We start from the raw sequence: 17,131 nt of genomic DNA on the forward strand, positions 1-17,131 counted from the left end.
CGGGGTCTCTGACCAGCATCATCAGGGAACTTGTTAGAAATGCCAATTCTCAGGCCCAAGCCCTGTGCTAAGCCATCAGAAATTGGGAGGCAGGGCCCAGTGGTCTGTGTTTAACAAGCCCTGCAGGTGATTCTGATCCATGCTCTTGAGAAGTGCTGCTCTAAAGCCCTCAGCGCAGGTCATGGATTTTGTCTTCTCCCATCTGTGAATTCCTCTCCTTCAGAGGTCTGCATTTATGATGACACAGGTCTTTGTGAGATTACCTGATGCCTGGCTCCCCTGATAGACCAGAGCACAGGGGACACTCATCTTCTGCTCCTCACTGCCTCCTAGGCCTAGGCCTGGCGCACCCTGGAGCTTAGGGATGTGGGTTGAACAGATATTAACTGTCGGCCTCCAGGTGGTCATGGGCTTCTCTGGCTGTGGGGTAGGGGAAGGGACTGGTCCCTTACAGAGCTGGGACCCTCAAAGTGGACAAGGGGAGGGTGAAAAACCTTAAGAAGTTTGGGGAGCGTTCAGCCCCTGCAGAAAAGGCTGCTGTTCAGAAGGCAGGGAAAGAGTCTCCCTAGCCACAGCTTTCCCTCCCTCCCTCACCTCCCCAGTCCCTCCTCCACCCTGGGGTAGCCCTCAGCTGACTGCTATTGACCACTGAGCCAGGCCTTGTTTTGTGGGCTTTAAGTGTTTTATATCATTTAATACCTAAGCTTCTGCGTTGTGTATCATTAACATTCCCATTTTATAGAGAGGGAAACTGAGACTCAGTGAGGTTCAGGTACTTGGCTGAGGTCAGGGCAGGGAGGACTTGAACCCAGGCTGTATGACAGGTGCACTGGCCCTCGCCATCCATGCCCAGGTGGAGAACACTCAGATGGCCCAGGAGGTAGGAAGCAGGAGTGCAGTGGGCCGGCAGGCCTGTGTGAAACCTTACTTGCTCTTCCCTAAGGCAGCGTCCGCTGTAGCAGATTGGGAGAAGGAGGCCTCAGTGTTGCCAGACCTCTCTAAAATTTCAAGAGCAACCAAAAATGTGGATTTTTTATATCCTCCTTGTTTCTAAATAATCACATTAGAAAGAAAACCCTTAGGTGCTTCCAGAGACCAGATAAATGCCTGTGTCAGATGACATTGATGGCGAAATCGAGTGGGTGAATGACAGCAGAGCCAAAAAGGAGACACCACAATGTGTGTATAAGATCTCGGACCTGGCCCCGCCCTGCCCCCCTCCCCCATTTCAGAGTCACAGCTTCTGCCATGTCTGGGACGGTCCGCTTTAAATTCAGTGTCCACCCTTGGCGGAATGCGGTTTCACTAAGGGCAGACCCCTAATACTGACACTTACCATTGTATCTCAGCCCCCAAATGGCCAGCACCATGTGGGCGGAGGCTAGGTCTGCCTGGTCACAGCTGTATTCCCAGCCCCCGGGCTGCAGTGCTCACTAAATGCTTGCTGATGGAAGTAATAGTGTAAGCCCTTCCCGCTCTGAACACCCCACTCCCCCACCCCTACGCTGGCTCCTCCCAGTCCCCTGTCCTGGGTGAGCGGGGCGGGGCGATGGTGGGTTAAAGGCCGGCAGCTGGGGACCCCCTCGGATGCTGGGTGCCCGTGGAGTCCAGGCTGTAGCATGGCTACCGCGCACTCTGTAAGTCCACCCGCCCGCCCCCTTGGGCAGCGAAGGCTGGGGCTCACCGCCCACCTTGACTTCTTTCTTTGGTCAGGCCAAAGAGGCTGAGGGTGGAATCCAAAAGTGGAAGAAAGAGAAGGAGGAGAAAGAGAAAGAGGAAGAGGAGGCAGCAGCGGGGGTGTGGGTGGGTGAGGAGGCTCTGAGGAAGGCCCGGGCCGAGGGCCCCGTGGAGAGCAAGCTGGAGTTGTACCCACTGCTGAACAGGTAGGCCCTACTCTTGGCCTTGGAATCACTTCCTCATCTGGGAACGGCCAGAGCTGGCCTAAGACTTGGGCTCTGGTGGCCCTTCCAGCCTTGACCCAGCTGAGATTCTGGGTTAAAGGCCCTCACTTATCCCCTGGCCCTTCAGGATAACTGGCTCCAGTCACCTTGGGCGGCCTGTGCCCCAAATCCTATCTCCCTGTTTGCCCTTGGAGGGACAGGGCTTCCCTGCCAACCTAGCTGCTGCTGGGGGCGGGCAGGTGGGTGCACTCTGCTTCCTCCTGGCCCGCCCTCCTCCAGGTGGGCTCTGTGGTTCTTCAAGAATGACTGCAGCAGGGCCTGGCAGGACAACCTGCATCTGGTCATCAAGTTTGACACCGTGGAGGACTTCTGGGCATGAGTGTCTGTCCCTCATGGAGGAGGCTGGGGCCATGGGGTTCTGAGCTGGGGATCCTTCGCAGACCCCACCCCTCCAGGGAGCTGCTTTCTACACAGCTTTCCCAGTCTTCCCTGGGGCCTTGCAGCATCTGCTGAGGACTGGGGCTTGGTGGGTTCTGCAAGGAGGTGGCGGGGGGATTGGGCTGGGTCACATCCCCCCCGAAGCCTCCTTGGGACCCAGGGAGAGAGCCTGGGAAGTGGGAGAAACAAGGAGTTGACCCTGACTCTGCTGCTCCATGCTTTGTGACCCTGGGCAAGTTCCTGCCCCTCTCTGAGCTTGTCTCAGCCACAAACTGAGTTTTAAGGCTGTCTCAGAGTCTGTGGTGATCCAGTGAGGAGATCTGAAAGGTGCTTCACAAACCCTAGAGGTGGGTGAGAAGGTAGAATTCGAAGGTCTGGGCAAGTGGGGATGGAATTCCTGGCAGGGGGCACCGGTATGAGCAAAGGCTTGGAGGCTGGAAGGTGGGTGGAAAGCAGTGGGGTCTGGTAAGAGATTGAGGGGGTCTGAGGCCAGTTGGAACCAGGCTCTAAAAAGCCTGGACTTTCAGCCTGGGGTGGGGGCCTCTCTCCAGGATGTACAATAACATCCAGCTGGCCAGTAAGCTCTCTTCTGGCTGTGACTACGCCTGTTCAAGGTAAGCCCTGCTTCCCCACCCCCACCCTGTCCCCAGGGCACAGGGGGGCTGATGCTTCCCAGCTTCCTCCCTCACAGGCGTTTGGGGGTGGGGTGCCGAGGACAGCCTCCCTCAGAGTCAAGTATAATTTCAGATCAGAGGACCGCTCGGCAGAAGCATGGACAGAGTGTCAGACCTGAGCTGTACCTTGAAGGACAGGGGAGGGGGATGAAGGGGGAACAAGGAAGGAGTCTAGGTTTCTGGCCTGGCTCCTTAACTAGGGAGGTGCATCAGAATTGCCTCAGGACACTCATCAATGTCCAGGCCTGTCCCTGGAGGTGCTGTGCAGTGGGGCCCTGACATCAGCATTTAAAGATTTTCCTTAGGTGATTTGTTTCCAGCAGCTGAGCCTGGAATGTCTGCCTTTGGCCACACTGGGGTTGCCCCAGATGCTTTCTTTTTTTCTTTTTTTTCTTTTGCGGTACGCGGGCCTCTCACCGTTGTGGTCTCTCCCGTTGCGGAGCACAGGCTCCGGACGCGCAGGCTCAGCAGCCATGGCTCACGGGCCCAGCTGCTCCGTGGCATGTGGGATCTTCCCAGACCAGGGCACGAACCCGTGTCCCCTGCATCGGCAGGCGGACTCTCAACCACTGTGCCACCAGGGAAGCCCCTCCCCAGATGCTTTCTTAATCACCTCCATTTGAACTCTCATATCAAGGAACTTGGTTCAGTACGGGAGATAAACACACACCCACGCAAGGCTATGTGAGGTGACAGATGTTGAGGCTTAGGGGCCCATGGGAACTCACAGGAGGGTCTGGGGGGCTGAATGGCTGGTAGAACCTGCTTGTACAGGAGGGATGAAGGCAGAAAGGTCCTGGCCTGTGGAGGCCTACTGAGGGGCTAGAGCAGGACCTGGGGAGGTGGCCAGGCCCTCACTTTCCTCTGAACAAAGGGAGGTGGTTGATCTGCAAGCCTGCCTCCCAGGATGGCATTGAGCCCATGTGGGAAGACAGCAGGAATAGGCGGGGTGGCCGCTGGCTGGTCAGCCTCTCCAAGCAGCAGCGCCACAGTGAGCTGGACCACCTATGGCTGGAGACGGTGAGTGGGGGACTGGGCGGGGAGGCTTCCCAAGGGAAGGGGCTGGGCTGGTGTGTAGCGGTGGTCTCAGGGTGGTGGGGGCAGACTCTGTGTCCACCAGGAAGCCTCATCCTCCTCCTTTTTTTTGGCTCCAGCTGCTGTGTTTGATCGGGGAGAGCTTTGAGGAACACAGCCGGGAGGTGTGTGGGGCCGTCATCAACATCCGAACCAAGGGGGACAAGATTGCTGTATGGACGAGGGAGACAGAGAACCAGGAGGGCGTGCTGCGCATTGGGTGAGGGGTATCTCTGGCACAGGGTGGGGTCTGGGTCTCTTCTAGGAGAGAAGGGGAAAGTGGTGGAAGGGGCGTGGTTTGGCCTGCAAGGGAGACCTCTGGAACTCTGCATGCTGTCTCTCCCTTCTTTCTTCACCACTTGTGTAAAGGGTGTGGCGTCTCAATTTCAAACTGTTTCTTAACAGACCTCTTCTCCTTTGCACTAGGCACATTTTGGGTTTCCACATGGGTAAGACAAATACAACAGGAGTTACTGTGGTTGGAACCAGGGTAGGAGCTCTGAGCAAAGGACCCAGGGTCCCACGTTATCTCCAGGACCCGCTGCTGACTGCCTGTCTCCTTTCCTCTCCCACTTACCTCCCAGGCGTGTCTACAAAGAGCGCCTGGGACTCTCCACAAAGACCATCATTGGGTACCAGGCCCACGCAGACACGGCCGCCAAGAGCAACTCCCTAGCCAAGAACAAATTTGTGGTGTGAGGGGACCCTGGCACCACTGCCCATTTGGCTGCCCCTGAGCCTCCCACTGCTGTGTGTGTGTGTGTGTGTGTGTAAAAGGGGCTGGGCTGGGGGCAGATGGCATGGTTCTCACCTATTCTGGAGTGAATACGAACACTCTTTAATGTGAATTGGGGCCCAGGACAAGGGGCAGTTCTGGTGGGGGACCCAATGTGAGGGACCAGGGCAACGGAAAGGTGGAGGAAAGCCTGGGCTTGTTTCACCCTGGGGGTTGGGTTGGGTAGAGTGGGGTGAGGTGAGTTATTGGTGGGAGGAGGGCTCAACTGCAGGTGGAAAGATAACAGGAGAGAATCCTAGGATCCAGGACTTACTCCGTGCTCCCCACCTCGGGAAAAGAGGCTAGGTGGCCTGAGGGCCAGACTCTTCCATTTTGGGGGAGGGGGCTCAAGGCCGCTGACCCAGAGCTGGAGCTCAGGGACAGGAGTGGGGGGCTCTCTCAATTGATCACTCTGCTTTAAAAACTTTTATGGATTGCCTCTCATCAGATTTGTAGCCTTGGAGCCTACCCTGTATCCCACACCTCCCCTCAGCCAGCTGTGCGTGGGTCCCTAGAGGGGTGGGAGCGGGGGCGGGGGCGACTGATGAGGCCCTGGCCCAGGAGAGGTGGTCAGGCCTTACTATGGTTCTGCTAGACGATGATTAACTGGAAGGTGATGAAGCTTAAGCCCCTTTCTGTTTCCTAAATAAATACTTTTAAACAAAACCAGAATTATTTTTAAAGAGGACTCTAAAATTGAGTAAAATTCAGGCCCCCCAAACCTTGATCTGCTCTAGTCCTGCCTTGAGAGGGCTCATGTGAGACGCCCCAGGTACCAAGGAGCCTGATCAGGGTGGAAGCTGGTAGGGGGAGAGGGGTTAGATGGTGGGCGGGGGGCTTTAACCGCCAAAGGGGCTTGAGCCAGGGGATGCAGTATATGCCCCTGGCAAAACTGAAGGGGCAGGGAGCAGCAGGAGTGGCCCTCACAAGACCCAGGTGTCATCCACTCTGAGTTTGAACGAGTAGAGGTAGAACTGAATTTCTGGGGCTTCCCTGGTGGCACAGTGGTTAAGAATCTGCCTGCCAATGCAGGGGACATGGGTTCGAGCCCTGGTCTGGGAAGATCCCACATGCACGCAGAGCAGCTAAGCCCGCGAGCTACAACTACTGAGCCTGCACTCTAGAGCTGGTGAGCCACAACTACTGAAGCCCGCTCCGCATCAAGAAAAGCCAGCCCGATGAGAAGCCCACGCACGGCAACTAGAGAAAGCCCGCGCGCAGCAACGAAGACCCAACGCAGCCATAAAAAAATTTAAAAAAAAAGAATTTCCATCCAGTGAGGAGCGCTTTTTTAAAAAATTTATTTTTATTGGAGTATAGTTGCTTTACAATGTTGTGTTAGTTTCTACTGTACAGCAAAGTGAATCAGCTATAGGTATACAAATATCCCTCTTTTTTGTATTTCCTTCCCATTTAGGTCACCACAGAGCATTGAGTAGAGTTCCCTGAGCTATACAGTAGGTTCTCATTAGTTATCTATTTTATACATAGTATCAAGTGTTTATATGTCAATCCCAGTCTCCCAATTCATCCCAGCACCCAAAAAGCGCTTCTGATTGGACTCCACTGTAATAAAACGTCCTGCACGTGTGCTAAACACCATCCATATAACCATCCTCCTCTCGCTCACCAGCTCAGTAGTTACTCCTCTCTAGGGATGGGAACAGACGGCAAGGTCGGGGATTGGGGTGGCGCTGGTCCTGAGCTTTGCGGTGTGGGGGGAACTAGGGGTCTTTCGTGTCTGCGACTTGCGGCGCCCTCAGCATCTCAGGTTGGTCTGAAGGACGCTGCAGCGGCCAGCGCATAGGGAGGAGTCAGGCCTAGAGGCTAGCCTCCGAGAGGGCTGAGTCGGGCTGTGGGGAGGGGCCTGTATGGGGGTGGGGTCCGGAGGGGACAGTCGGGAGACTGGGCTCCAAAGGGGAGTAAGGCTGGGGGCGGAGCCTATGGAGGGGGCGGAGTCATGCCTAGAGGTGGGGCTCTGAGGGGGACCAAGCAGGGGGCGGTCCGGGAGCCGAGGGCGGTCCCTGCGGGGCGGACCCTGGGGGTCGGGCGGGGCCCGACGGGCGCTCTGGGTGGCCGCAGCCATGAAGCCGCAGCCGCCGGGCTAGGCCCCGGGCGGCTCCAGCCCCGGGCGGCCCGCGGAGGGCTGGGCCCAGACCCCGGCTCCGCTCACCATGACCGGCAAGCACCAGCACTTCCAGGAACCCGAGGTCGGCTGCTGCGGGAAATACTTCCTGTTTGGCTTCAACATCGTCTTCTGGGTGAGAGCGGGGTGGGTTCTGGGCCCTGTGCTGGGGATGGCGGGAGAAGGAGGCTCAGTCCCCTACTAGGGGGAGACACTCTCTGCCACAAGGGCTTGGGACCGTCCCCCCACTCCTTCCTCCCATTCGCACCTCCACGCCCACCCCCAGGACCACCCAGGGGAACTACGAAGAGGCCCGGATTGCAGGGGACGGGTCCCAGCCACTGCGGTAGTGGCGGGGGGGGGGCGGGGGGGGGGACAGTCTTCCGGGGTCTTCCCGAGGCCCGGCGGAGAAATGGGAGGTGTTTCCGTGAAGACCCCATGGGCACGCTTAGTGCGGGCGCCCCCTCTCCCTCCCAGCCCCTTTGCTACCCGGGGGTGTCAGGGATACGCGGAGCCCCACCCCTGGTTTTACCCGTAGGGATGAGAGCCTCCTCGAAGGACGGGATCCCGTCTCCTGCCCCTTTACCTCTCCAGTACCTGGGCCTGCTGCCTCGCCTTAAGCTCCTACAAAGGGGGAGGGTAGGTCAAAAGTCGAAGCCCCACCCCCACCCCAAAGAGGCTTGCGGGCAGGGAGGGCCAATCGCCCTAGTTCTCGGCCGGGGACAGGGGATGTTTCCTGATGAGAGGCCAGGAGAGCTGGCCCTGGGGAACAGAATTCAACATCCACAAATGACCAAACCGAGACTCCAGGGCAGGGCTGCCCCTGCCTGGAGAAGGGAGCTGCTGGTGCCCCTCCCAGGGTGACATCTGTAGCCCTGGGCCCTGCCAAGTCATCTTTCCCTACTCCCTCTTCATCCCATATCTCCAAGGCTACTTGCTGCCTCTGCAGTCTCTGCTTCTGACGTCTTGGGTCAGAATGCCAGACCCATTCAGTTTTGTTTATCAGGACTCAGTGGCACTGCCCTTTACCCACATGCTGCTCATGCAATGTGGGTGTCCTTTGGCCCCAGCAGTGCCCAGCCTCGAGGGTGTGAGCCATGTGCAGAGAGCACTAGTCAGGGAAGTCTGAGGCTCTGGGTGAAGCAGGCCTAGCTGTGAGACAGTGGGCAAGTCACTTCTCTCTGGGCCTTAGCTTCCCTGGCAGCGAGTGGGTGATAATGAAGCCTGCCCCTCAGGACTGTTAGGCAGATTAAATGAATTATAACTTACTGTATTCTTGCAGCTACTTTATTATCTACATTTTACAGGTGAAGGAACAGGCACAGAGAAGTTAAATCTTTTAACCCAGAGTCACACAGCCAGTAAGTGCAGAGCCAAGGTGACAGCTCAGTGGGCAGTAGATGGAGGTGAGGCAGAGCATTAAGCAGAGGGAACCCCCCCAGATGTCAAGGGGCGAGAGGCATGAGAGACCCAGGCTTGTTCCAGGGTCCTCCAGGATGGGGAGCCCGAGTGTGAAAGGCCCCAGGTCTGGGGCAGAGAGTTTGAGTTTTATGTTGAGGGCAGAGGGTAGCACTCAAGGCTTCAGTGCTGGGTGATGGGTATGTTCTAGCTTCTGTTTTGGAGGCAGATCTGCCTGGCTGACATGGGGAGGGTGAGTGAGGGGCAGGGTTTGGAGGTAGGGAGACCAGGGAGGAGGGCTGGGGCAAAGTTGGGGTGGTGGCAGGTGGGAAAGGTGAGGAAGGCTCCAGGGTAAGTTATGAGGCTGAACTGACAGGACTGGGCCACTTGGGGGTTTGGTTTTGGGTCAAGGTGGCCTGAAGGAGGTACCTGTGAAACAGGCCCAGAGATTTTTTTATTTTAATGGAAAGCAGACCCTTATGTTACCCTGCTCAGAACCTTCCAGTTTTTTCTCACTAGAATACAGTCCAGACTCCTCCCCGTGGCCCACAGCACCCTGTGGTGTCTGGCCTTGCTGCCCTTCAGTTTGTCCCTTGCACTGCCAAACATGATCTTACCTCTGGGCCTTTGCCAGTACTTCCGCCTAGAATTCTCTTCTCTTCAGTGCACCTTTTCATCATTCAAACCTCAGCTAAAATGTCACCATGCTCCCTAACTGAAACATGCCCCCACTACCCTATTAACTCCCCATTTCATCACCCTGTTTGATTTTCTTTAAAGGCTCTGTTGGTATCTGAAATTACCTTGTTTGCTCACTGTGGATTTCCCCCACTGGAGTGTAAACTCCATGAGGGCTGAGAGCTCATGTGTCCTATTCCCTGATGTATTTCTGGTGCATGGAATGGATCCTGGGACATGGAGGCGTTTGCAGCAGGCAGGTGGACTAAGGGCTCTAGAGCCGGGGAGAGGTTTGGGTGGAGATCAGGAGATGCCAGTGTCACGATGGGGTGAAAGATGAGTGTGAGAAAAAGAAGACTAGAAGGCTGAGGTTGGAACCTGGTGGGGGAGGGGGGTAGCCATGTGCATGGCGCAGGTGAAGCAGAGCACTGTAGGAGGGAGGCTGAGAAAGGGCAGGAGGAGGAACGGCGTTGCGTTAACCATGGAGAGGTTTGGGAAAGAGAAAATAGTGATCATTCACCTAAAGGCCACGGCGGGTCAAGTGGGATGAGGCAGGAGAAGTGATGTTTGGTTTCACATCCCAGATCCAGTGTGGGGGAGGGAAGGAAAAATATTTCTAGAAAAAGAGTACAGCAGTGGGAGGAGCCTGGGGTTGGAGAGGGGAAGGTGCTAAAGGTGGCAGGTCAGGGGTGGAGCTGACTGAGGCTCTGTGCTGAGGGGAAGGAGCCTGTAGAGAAAGCAGGTGGGAGAGGGAGGTCTGAAGAGGTGGGGTGGCAGCCTTGGGCTTGGGCCAGAGGGGCACTCTCCCTCTGAGACTAGATGTCCTGCCCAGGTTCAGGCAGCTGCCCTCGATATCCAGGGCTCTTCCTAGTACGGAAATGAGGTGGGATGGTGGGTGGTGTTTAGAAGGCCTAGGCTGGTGCCACTCTGCTGATACGGGGCTGAATTGGGATTCCCTGTCATTTAGGGGTCTTTGGCTGTGAACTACAAACGTACTCTGCCAGACAGAGGTTGAAAGGGTGGGACGGGAGTGAGGTGGAAGTCACAGAGTTGCAGGGCAGCAGGAGGACCAGACTTGGGAGGGGGCAGAGAGGATGCCAGGAGCCTGGAACCCTAACATAGGCCTGGGGTGAGAACAGAGGCTCAGGAAACAGCTGCTGCCACTTGGTGGGACTGTTTTGGCCATCCTCTGCTCCAATTCTGAGTTCCAAGAAGGGGCCCGCCTTTGTCCGTCTTAGGGCTGGGGACGGTTCAGTCTTCCAAGCTGTGTCCTGTGGGAAGAAACACTGAGATGCATTCTTGGGAAGATTGAAAGGACCCTGAATGTAAATTGATATAGCCACTATGGAGAACAGTATGGAGGTTCCTTAAAAAATTAAAAATAGAACTACCATATGACCCAGCAATTCCACTACTGGGCATATACCCTGAGAAAACCATAATTCAAAAAGAGTCATGTACCAAAATGTTCATTGCAGCTCTATTTACAATAGCCAGGACATGGAAGCAACCTAAGTGTCCATCAACAGATGAATGGATAAAGAAGATATGGCACATATATACAACGGAATATTACTCAGCCATAAAGAGGAACAAAACTGAGTTATTTGTAGTGAGGTGGATGGACCTAGAGACTGTCATACAGAGTGAAGTAAATCAAAAAGCAAAAAACAAATACCATATGCTAACACCTATATATGGAATCTAAAAAAAAGAAAAGAAAAAAAATGGTCAGAAGAACCTAGGGGCAAGACGGGAATAAAGATGCAGACCTACTAGAGAATGGACTTGAGGATACGGGGACGGGGAAGGGTAAGCTGGGACAAAGTGAGAGAGTGGCATGGACACATATACACTACCAAACGTAAAATAGATAGCTAGTGGGAAGCAGCCGCATAGCAGAGGGAGATCAGCTCGGTGCTTTGTGACCACCTAGAGGGGTGGGATACAGGGGGTGGGATACAGATGGTGGGAGGGAGACACAAGAGGGAAGAGATATGGGGACATATGTATATGTATACCTGATTCACTTTGTTATAAAGCAGAAACTAACACACCATTGTAAAGCAATTATACTCCAATAAAGATGTTAAAAAAAAAAAAAGAAGAAAGGACCCTGGATCCCATTTACAGCCCTTTCCCCTCTTTCTCTCTTTCTCCCTGGCTTCCTGAAGACCCTGAGCAGTAGTGGGGACGGGGCTCTGCTGGGGGTGGGGAAGGATGCTGGTGCCCCAGCCCTCAGCTCTTTGCTGCTGCTTCTGCAGGTGCTGGGAGCCCTGTTCCTGGCCATTGGTCTCTGGGCCTGGGGTGAGAAGGTAAGGCGGTGGGGTAGGGTGTGGGGCTGCTCTGGGTCAAGATGGTGGGAGGGCCAGCTCCCCCCATTTGCCTCTGCTCGCCCTTCACAGGGTGTTCTCTCCAACATCTCGGCGCTGACAGATCTGGGAGGCCTTGACCCTGTGTGGCTCTTTGTAGTGGTAGGAGGCATCATGTCGGTGCTGGGCTTTGCCGGCTGCATTGGGGCCCTCCGGGAGAACACCTTCCTGCTCAAGTTTGTGAGTGCCCTCCCACTGGGGACCCCAACCTCCTCCCACCCACTTCTTGCATAGTTCATGCTTAATAATGGTAGTTTTATTATTATGTTATTGTAACAATAATCACTAGATTTGTATTCTCCACGTTTATAGTATCCTTTCTGTTGTACGGGGCCGAAACCTAGTGGCCTAAGCTAAAAGGGCCACTAAGAAAGCCCAAGGGCGTGTTAACTGCCAGCGCATTTGGATCCAGCAGCCACCACAGTGTCACTTGTCCTAGTCGCTCTGTTTCTCAGCTCTGTCCCTCTGGGTTGGCTCCAGTCCTCTTGGGGTGGAAAGATGTCCAGGAATGGGTGGGTGCTGGCTTCAAGCTGCCCTCCCAGGAACTCCTGATGGAGGCTGAGTGAGGCTCTCCCTTCCCAACCATTCTGCCCAAGTACTTCAACTGCATCTCCTTAGTCCTGATTGGCTGCCTCTGGACCAATCCCTGTGGTCCCAGGGGAGGTAATGCTCTGATTGGTGGGATCTTGACGCATGCCCAGTCCTCTGTGTGGGAGTGGGAATGGGAAAAGAGGTGGAGGTGGCTCCTGCGTAGCAGCAGAAACTGAATGTGTGTGTGGAGAGTGGTTTCTCAAAGACAACAGGGTAGGTAAGAACAGCACTATCTTTTTTCATCATAAAACAATACTAACATGATAGAAGGTGGGGACTCTGGGCTGTCTTGGGTCAGGGTGCAGGAGGTTGGAGCCCCACCCAGTGGCAACCCCAGACCCTGTATCTCTGACCCCCACTGTCTGTGTGCCCCCAACCCCAGTTCTCCGTGTTCCTTGGCCTCATTTTCTTCCTGGAGTTGGCAACAGGGATCCTGGCCTTCGTCTTCAAGGACTGGATTCGAGACCAGCTCAACCTCTTCATCAACAACAATGTCAAGGCCTATCGGGACGACATTGACCTCCAGAACCTCATTGACTTTGCTCAGGAATACGTAAGTCCAGCATCCAGCTCTGACCACATGCAGGAGGCACGTGCTGGACAGATGAATGAGGGAGCAAGCTCCCTATGTGCTGGGTCTGTTCCCTCGCCCACCAGGCCAGGCAGGCCCCAAGGAAGCGAGCCAGGAGGGCCCCTGTCTGAGAGGAAGCCAGCCCCTCGTGATCTCCATGTGCCTAGCCCTGCATGGTCACAGCATTGGGGAACAGAGGCCAGAGGATCCAAACTGGCAGCTCGTAGGCCAGGCTTACAGAACACTTAAAGGAGGAAACGTGGCATAAAAATATAGATTTCTTCTTCTACTAAACTGGGCCCACAGTCTGGGCTGGCGCTACATTGCCACTGCCCCCTTTGCTGGTAGAGGGACTGTTTGCCCCGTCCCCGCCACTCTATTTTATTATACCTGTCGGCCCTCTTCCCTCATTTATATTATTCGTTTGGCCTCTGAACATATTCGAGTTTGAGACCTGCCCCCCAGAAGCTCTGCCCTCAAGCTTGCAAACCTAACCCCTGTGAAGAAGCAGTCAGTGAACAGTTCACAAAATCCTAGACACCTCCCGCCTGCACATTCTCACCCACTCACACGCGTAGTCACACACACTCAGAGTCATACTCCTTTGGTGCCATCCACCCCAAGAACTGCTCTGGGATCCAGAGTGAACCAGAGCCGGTGCCTGCTTTGAGGAGCTCTCAACCCAGGGCAGAAGTAAACAGAGAGGCAGGTGGTTAGGATGTGATTTATTTGTTCATTCAACACAGAATTGTTATGGACCTATTCTGTGCCAGGCTCTGGGCTAGGGGCTGGGGATTCAGAGGTGAAAAAAGCTGGGACCTGTGTTTGTGGGGATGGTAGTCTGGGGGAAGAGACAGATGATAAAAGAGCAAAACAAACAAACGTGTGTGTGTGTGTGTGTGTGTGTGTGTGTGTGTGTGTGTGTGTGTGTGTGTGTGTGTGTGTGTGTAATTATAAACTGTGGTAAGGGCTGAAATGGGGAAGCCCGGAGAAGGCGAAGGCTTCTTGGGGGCAGCCTTGGGAGAGGAGAAGGCCTCTCAAGACCAGCCTTGAGCTGGTCCCTTGAGGACCAGCTTTTTAGCAGCCTGTGCCATGTCAGTGAGTTAAGGCTGTGTGCTCCTGTCTCCCCACTAGATCATGAGCTCCCTGCTTCATTGCAGCCCCACGATGTGCTGGGTAGGGGTAATGGTGATACAGGTGCTGACAGCAGCATCTGTAAAGTGGAATGGGATCATTGTGAGGGTGGCAGGATTGCCCTCCTGTCCTGGCAGAGAGGAAGAGAGAAGGTCTTCTGTAAAAATCGCTGGGGCAAGTGTGGGGAGACGGGTCACAGATGTGGGGTTCAGTGGTGCCTTTCCCCACAGGGTTTGTTGAAACTCGAACCCCTCAAGGTGGCCTGGAGGAAGCCACAGTCCTTGGGCCACCATCCCTGCCCCCTCCCTTCCTTTTCTCATCCTCTCTTAGACTAGGGGACAAGCTCAGGAGCCCCTTCCTACTCCACCCAGCCCCCACCAACCCAGGCAGGAGCCTCAAGCTGCTCTGGTGGCCCTGGACCCAGGCCTGGCCTGTCTGTGGCGGAGCTACCCGCCTGCCTGGCTGCCTCTAGGCCCCCTCCCGGCCAGCCCAGCCCTGTCTTCCTGCAGCCTGGGCCTGTCCCCAGACAGGATGGGGCTCCTGGACTGGGCCTGGCTCACCTGGGGTTCTTCTCCCACCCGCTAGTGGTCTTGCTGCGGAGCCCGAGGGCCCAACGACTGGAACCTCAATATCTACTTCAACTGCACTGACGTGAACCCGAGCCGGGAGCGCTGCGGGGTGCCCTTCTCCTGCTGCGTCAGGGACCCTGTGGTGAGTGGGGCCTGGTGAGGAGGGGTGGGCCTCGCAGTTCGCAGGCGCAGTCTGGGAAGAGCCCATCCCCGGGCTGGCTCGACTCCACCCTGCTCTGGGGGCTGTGGATGTGGATGTTGGGGGAGGTCAGCTTACATAGGAGTAGCCCTGTGGGCTGGGGAGTTTGTGTCCATGGGCAGTGCTGAGCCCTGTTGGATAGGGACTGCTCCTCTTGGGCCACCATGCTGGGGTGGCAGTGTTGGGGGTTCTGACCCTTTCATGGCTTTCTTTAGAGCAGAAGCTTCTCTCGGTGACACCCCTCCAGTCACAGTGCACAGGGACAACGAGGGCCAGGTTTCTTCCCATTCTTATAAAACTCGAGCAGTCAGGGTTCCTAAAACTGAAGCAGTTCAAGCTGGTGTTGTGGCCATGCGCCCTGGCATCAGGGAAAGAGGTGCACGGGTCCCAGCCAGCCTAGCTTAAGGAGCGGTGGACGCAGCGGAATCCACGGTTCCATCTGCTTCCCCTGAGACCCCATGGATGCCCCCCCCCCCCCCCACTGAGTTGCTCACTGGCCTGTTTCTTCTCAGGAAGATGTCCTCAACACTCAGTGTGGCTACGATGTTCGGCTCAAACTGGTGAGAGGGGAGGGGACAGGGCTGGGGGCAGCTGGGGGCACTGGGATCGGAAGCGGGGGGTCCCCTCTAGGCTCTAAAAGGCCTCAGGGATTCAGGGGAGGGGATGCTGAGTCCTAGGAGGCACGCGGGGCTTGGTACAGCCAAACACAAGGCAGTGGACTCCACTAGAGGGAGAAAACAGTAAGACATGGATAAAGAAATACGAACAATAATGTGACAATTTCAGCTAAGCACTTGGAAGAAAATAAAATCAGAGAAGTGATGGGATTGGGGCAGGGCAGTCAGGGAAGGCCTCTCCGAGGAGAAGGCATCTGTGCTGAGACCCCGATGAGGAGAAGGCCCTGTGGTTGAGCTCCAGGCTGCAGGCACTAAGGTGTAAGGTCCTCGGCGGAGCTGAGCTTGGCAAGCTGGACTGAGATGGGGCCTGCAGTGGTGGTGGGTGGGCTGAGCCGAGCCTGGTGCCCATCTGTCCCCAGGAGCTGGAGCAGCAGGGCTTCATCCACACCAAAGGCTGCGTGGGCCAGTTTGAAAAGTGGCTGCAGGACAACCTGATCATCGTGGCTGGGATCTTTGTGGGCATCGCCCTCCTCCAGGTACCACTGTGGCCCTGCATGCCCTCACTCTGCCCTGGACAACCTGCCCTGCCAGTGGCCTCTCCCTCACCTGCTCTCCGTTACAGATCTTTGGTATCTGCCTGGCCCAGAACCTCGTGAGTGACATCAAGGCAGTGAAGGCCAACTGGTGAGGCTGCCTCGCTGGCCATGGCCACTCGCCTGGCTGACCCAGGGACCCCCCCCCCCCACAACTCTCCCCATGATGGGCAAGGCTGCAGGAGGTGTTTCTGCTTGGACCTGAACCCCACATGGGGCTTGCGTGCCTCTGGGCTGTGCACCCATGGAGAGAGCTGCATGGCTCTGCCCGGGCTGCCTGTCCTGTAGCTGTGTGCACGGAGGGTGGGTGTGGCCAGTGGGTGTGCACAGGGAGCCGCCATCTCAGCTGTTGTTGGGTGGTTGGCTCTCCAGGGGACTAGGAAGGGCACAGCTAAGGGGGCAGGCCAGGTGGGGTGGGCTTGGGGCCTGCTGTTGCGTGGGACACAGCCTCATGTATCTCAGAGCTCTCTCCACTAGCTGTGACCTTGACCCTGCCAGGAGCCCACTTCAGCCTCAATGTCTCAGACTCTAAAATGGGTCCAAGAATTTTCTCTCCCTTGCTTGCCTCTCAGGATCAAACATGATGATGGCTACAGACTACTCAAATAAACAAAACCTTGAAAACCACTGGCTTCCGCCCGGCATCTTGAAGGTTCTGTCAGCTGCAGGTTCTCAGCAGAGCTCTCCATCTTGGGCCCCAGCCTGGAGCCATCCGCCAATGTGTTTTCTTGGCCTGGGTAGTATATACATTTGAGACAACCTGTAAAACTTGGTGTATTTCACATAAAAGTCCAGGTCCCCAGCTTCTTGTGAAGATTGGCCATCTGGCCACAGCAGCTCTTGGGACATCGTCTCCTGGGTCATGTGCTTCCTGTTCTCTGAGGGACCCACCTGGCCTGTGCTGCTCACCCTGTAGGTTGGGGTTGGCCTCCCCACTGCTGTAGGGTTTTTCCCTGCAACCACTGCGAGGCTGCCGTGGGCTAAGCCTGGGGCGAGGCACCAGGATGTGAAGAATGGGGAGGCTGGACCCTGCCGTGAAGAGGCCACACAGCCTAGGAGGAGTCCAGCCACACTGGAGACTGAGATGGGTGCCCAGGAGAGTGGCTGAGGGGTGGAATGGAGATCAGGAATGTTTGGGGAAGGAAGTAGTTGGAAGTTGAAAACTTGGCACACATGGGGTTGGGGGGAGCCTGCTTTGGGACCCATGGTGGTTGACAGGGGCTCACTTGGAATCAAATCAAAACTCTTCATGGAGGCCTGCAGAGCTGCCTCATGGCCACCAGAGGGCACACCAGCAAGCTTTGCCTGGGTCTGGCTGCTTCGTCCACAACCTCACTCTGGTACAGCCAAGTGCCTGGTGTGTCCACCCAGCTTACCAGTACTTTGGGTTCAGGGAATTTGAGAACTTTGAAAGGAGCAACT

The 17,131-nt window shown here is 55.9% G+C and overlaps 2 protein-coding genes across 6 annotated transcripts; both read left to right on the forward strand.

The window, feature by feature from the left end:
- Nucleotides 1-817: 817 nt before the first annotated feature.
- Nucleotides 818-4,786, forward strand: EIF4E1B (eukaryotic translation initiation factor 4E family member 1B; the record flags this gene model as incomplete). Its single annotated transcript, XM_079918674.1, is given in 8 exon segments — nucleotides 818-880; nucleotides 1,714-1,883; nucleotides 2,181-2,276; nucleotides 2,891-2,940; nucleotides 2,943-2,953; nucleotides 3,920-4,033; nucleotides 4,168-4,307; nucleotides 4,672-4,786. Coding segments are annotated over 8 exon segments (759 nt in total).
- A 1,968-nt stretch (nucleotides 4,787-6,754) lies between these two features.
- On the forward strand, nucleotides 6,755-16,459 carry TSPAN17 (tetraspanin 17). Of its 5 annotated transcripts, none has more exons than XR_013827717.1 (9): nucleotides 6,757-7,123; nucleotides 11,328-11,378; nucleotides 11,469-11,615; nucleotides 12,409-12,579; nucleotides 14,317-14,442; nucleotides 15,016-15,059; nucleotides 15,536-15,652; nucleotides 15,739-15,800; nucleotides 16,282-16,356. XR_013827717.1 is itself a non-coding variant. In XM_079917861.1 (9 exons), the coding sequence occupies exons 1-9, from the start codon at nucleotides 7,037-7,039 to the stop codon at nucleotides 16,316-16,318; spliced, it is 846 nt and encodes a 281-aa protein (XP_079773987.1). In that variant the 5' UTR covers nucleotides 6,760-7,036; the 3' UTR covers nucleotides 16,319-16,459. The 5 variants fall into 5 exon arrangements, 4 of the variants coding, with proteins under 4 accessions (XP_079773986.1, XP_079773988.1, XP_079773989.1 ...); XM_079917861.1 differs by having other exon boundaries at nucleotides 6,760-7,123; nucleotides 15,012-15,059; nucleotides 16,282-16,459; XM_079917860.1 differs by having other exon boundaries at nucleotides 6,755-7,123; nucleotides 15,012-15,059; nucleotides 15,536-15,800; nucleotides 16,282-16,419.
- Nucleotides 16,460-17,131: the final 672 nt, after the last annotated feature.

Source organism: Stenella coeruleoalba, assembly GCF_951394435.1.
Source record: "Stenella coeruleoalba genome assembly, chromosome: 3".
Classification (NCBI taxonomy): domain Eukaryota; kingdom Metazoa; phylum Chordata; class Mammalia; order Artiodactyla; family Delphinidae; genus Stenella; species Stenella coeruleoalba.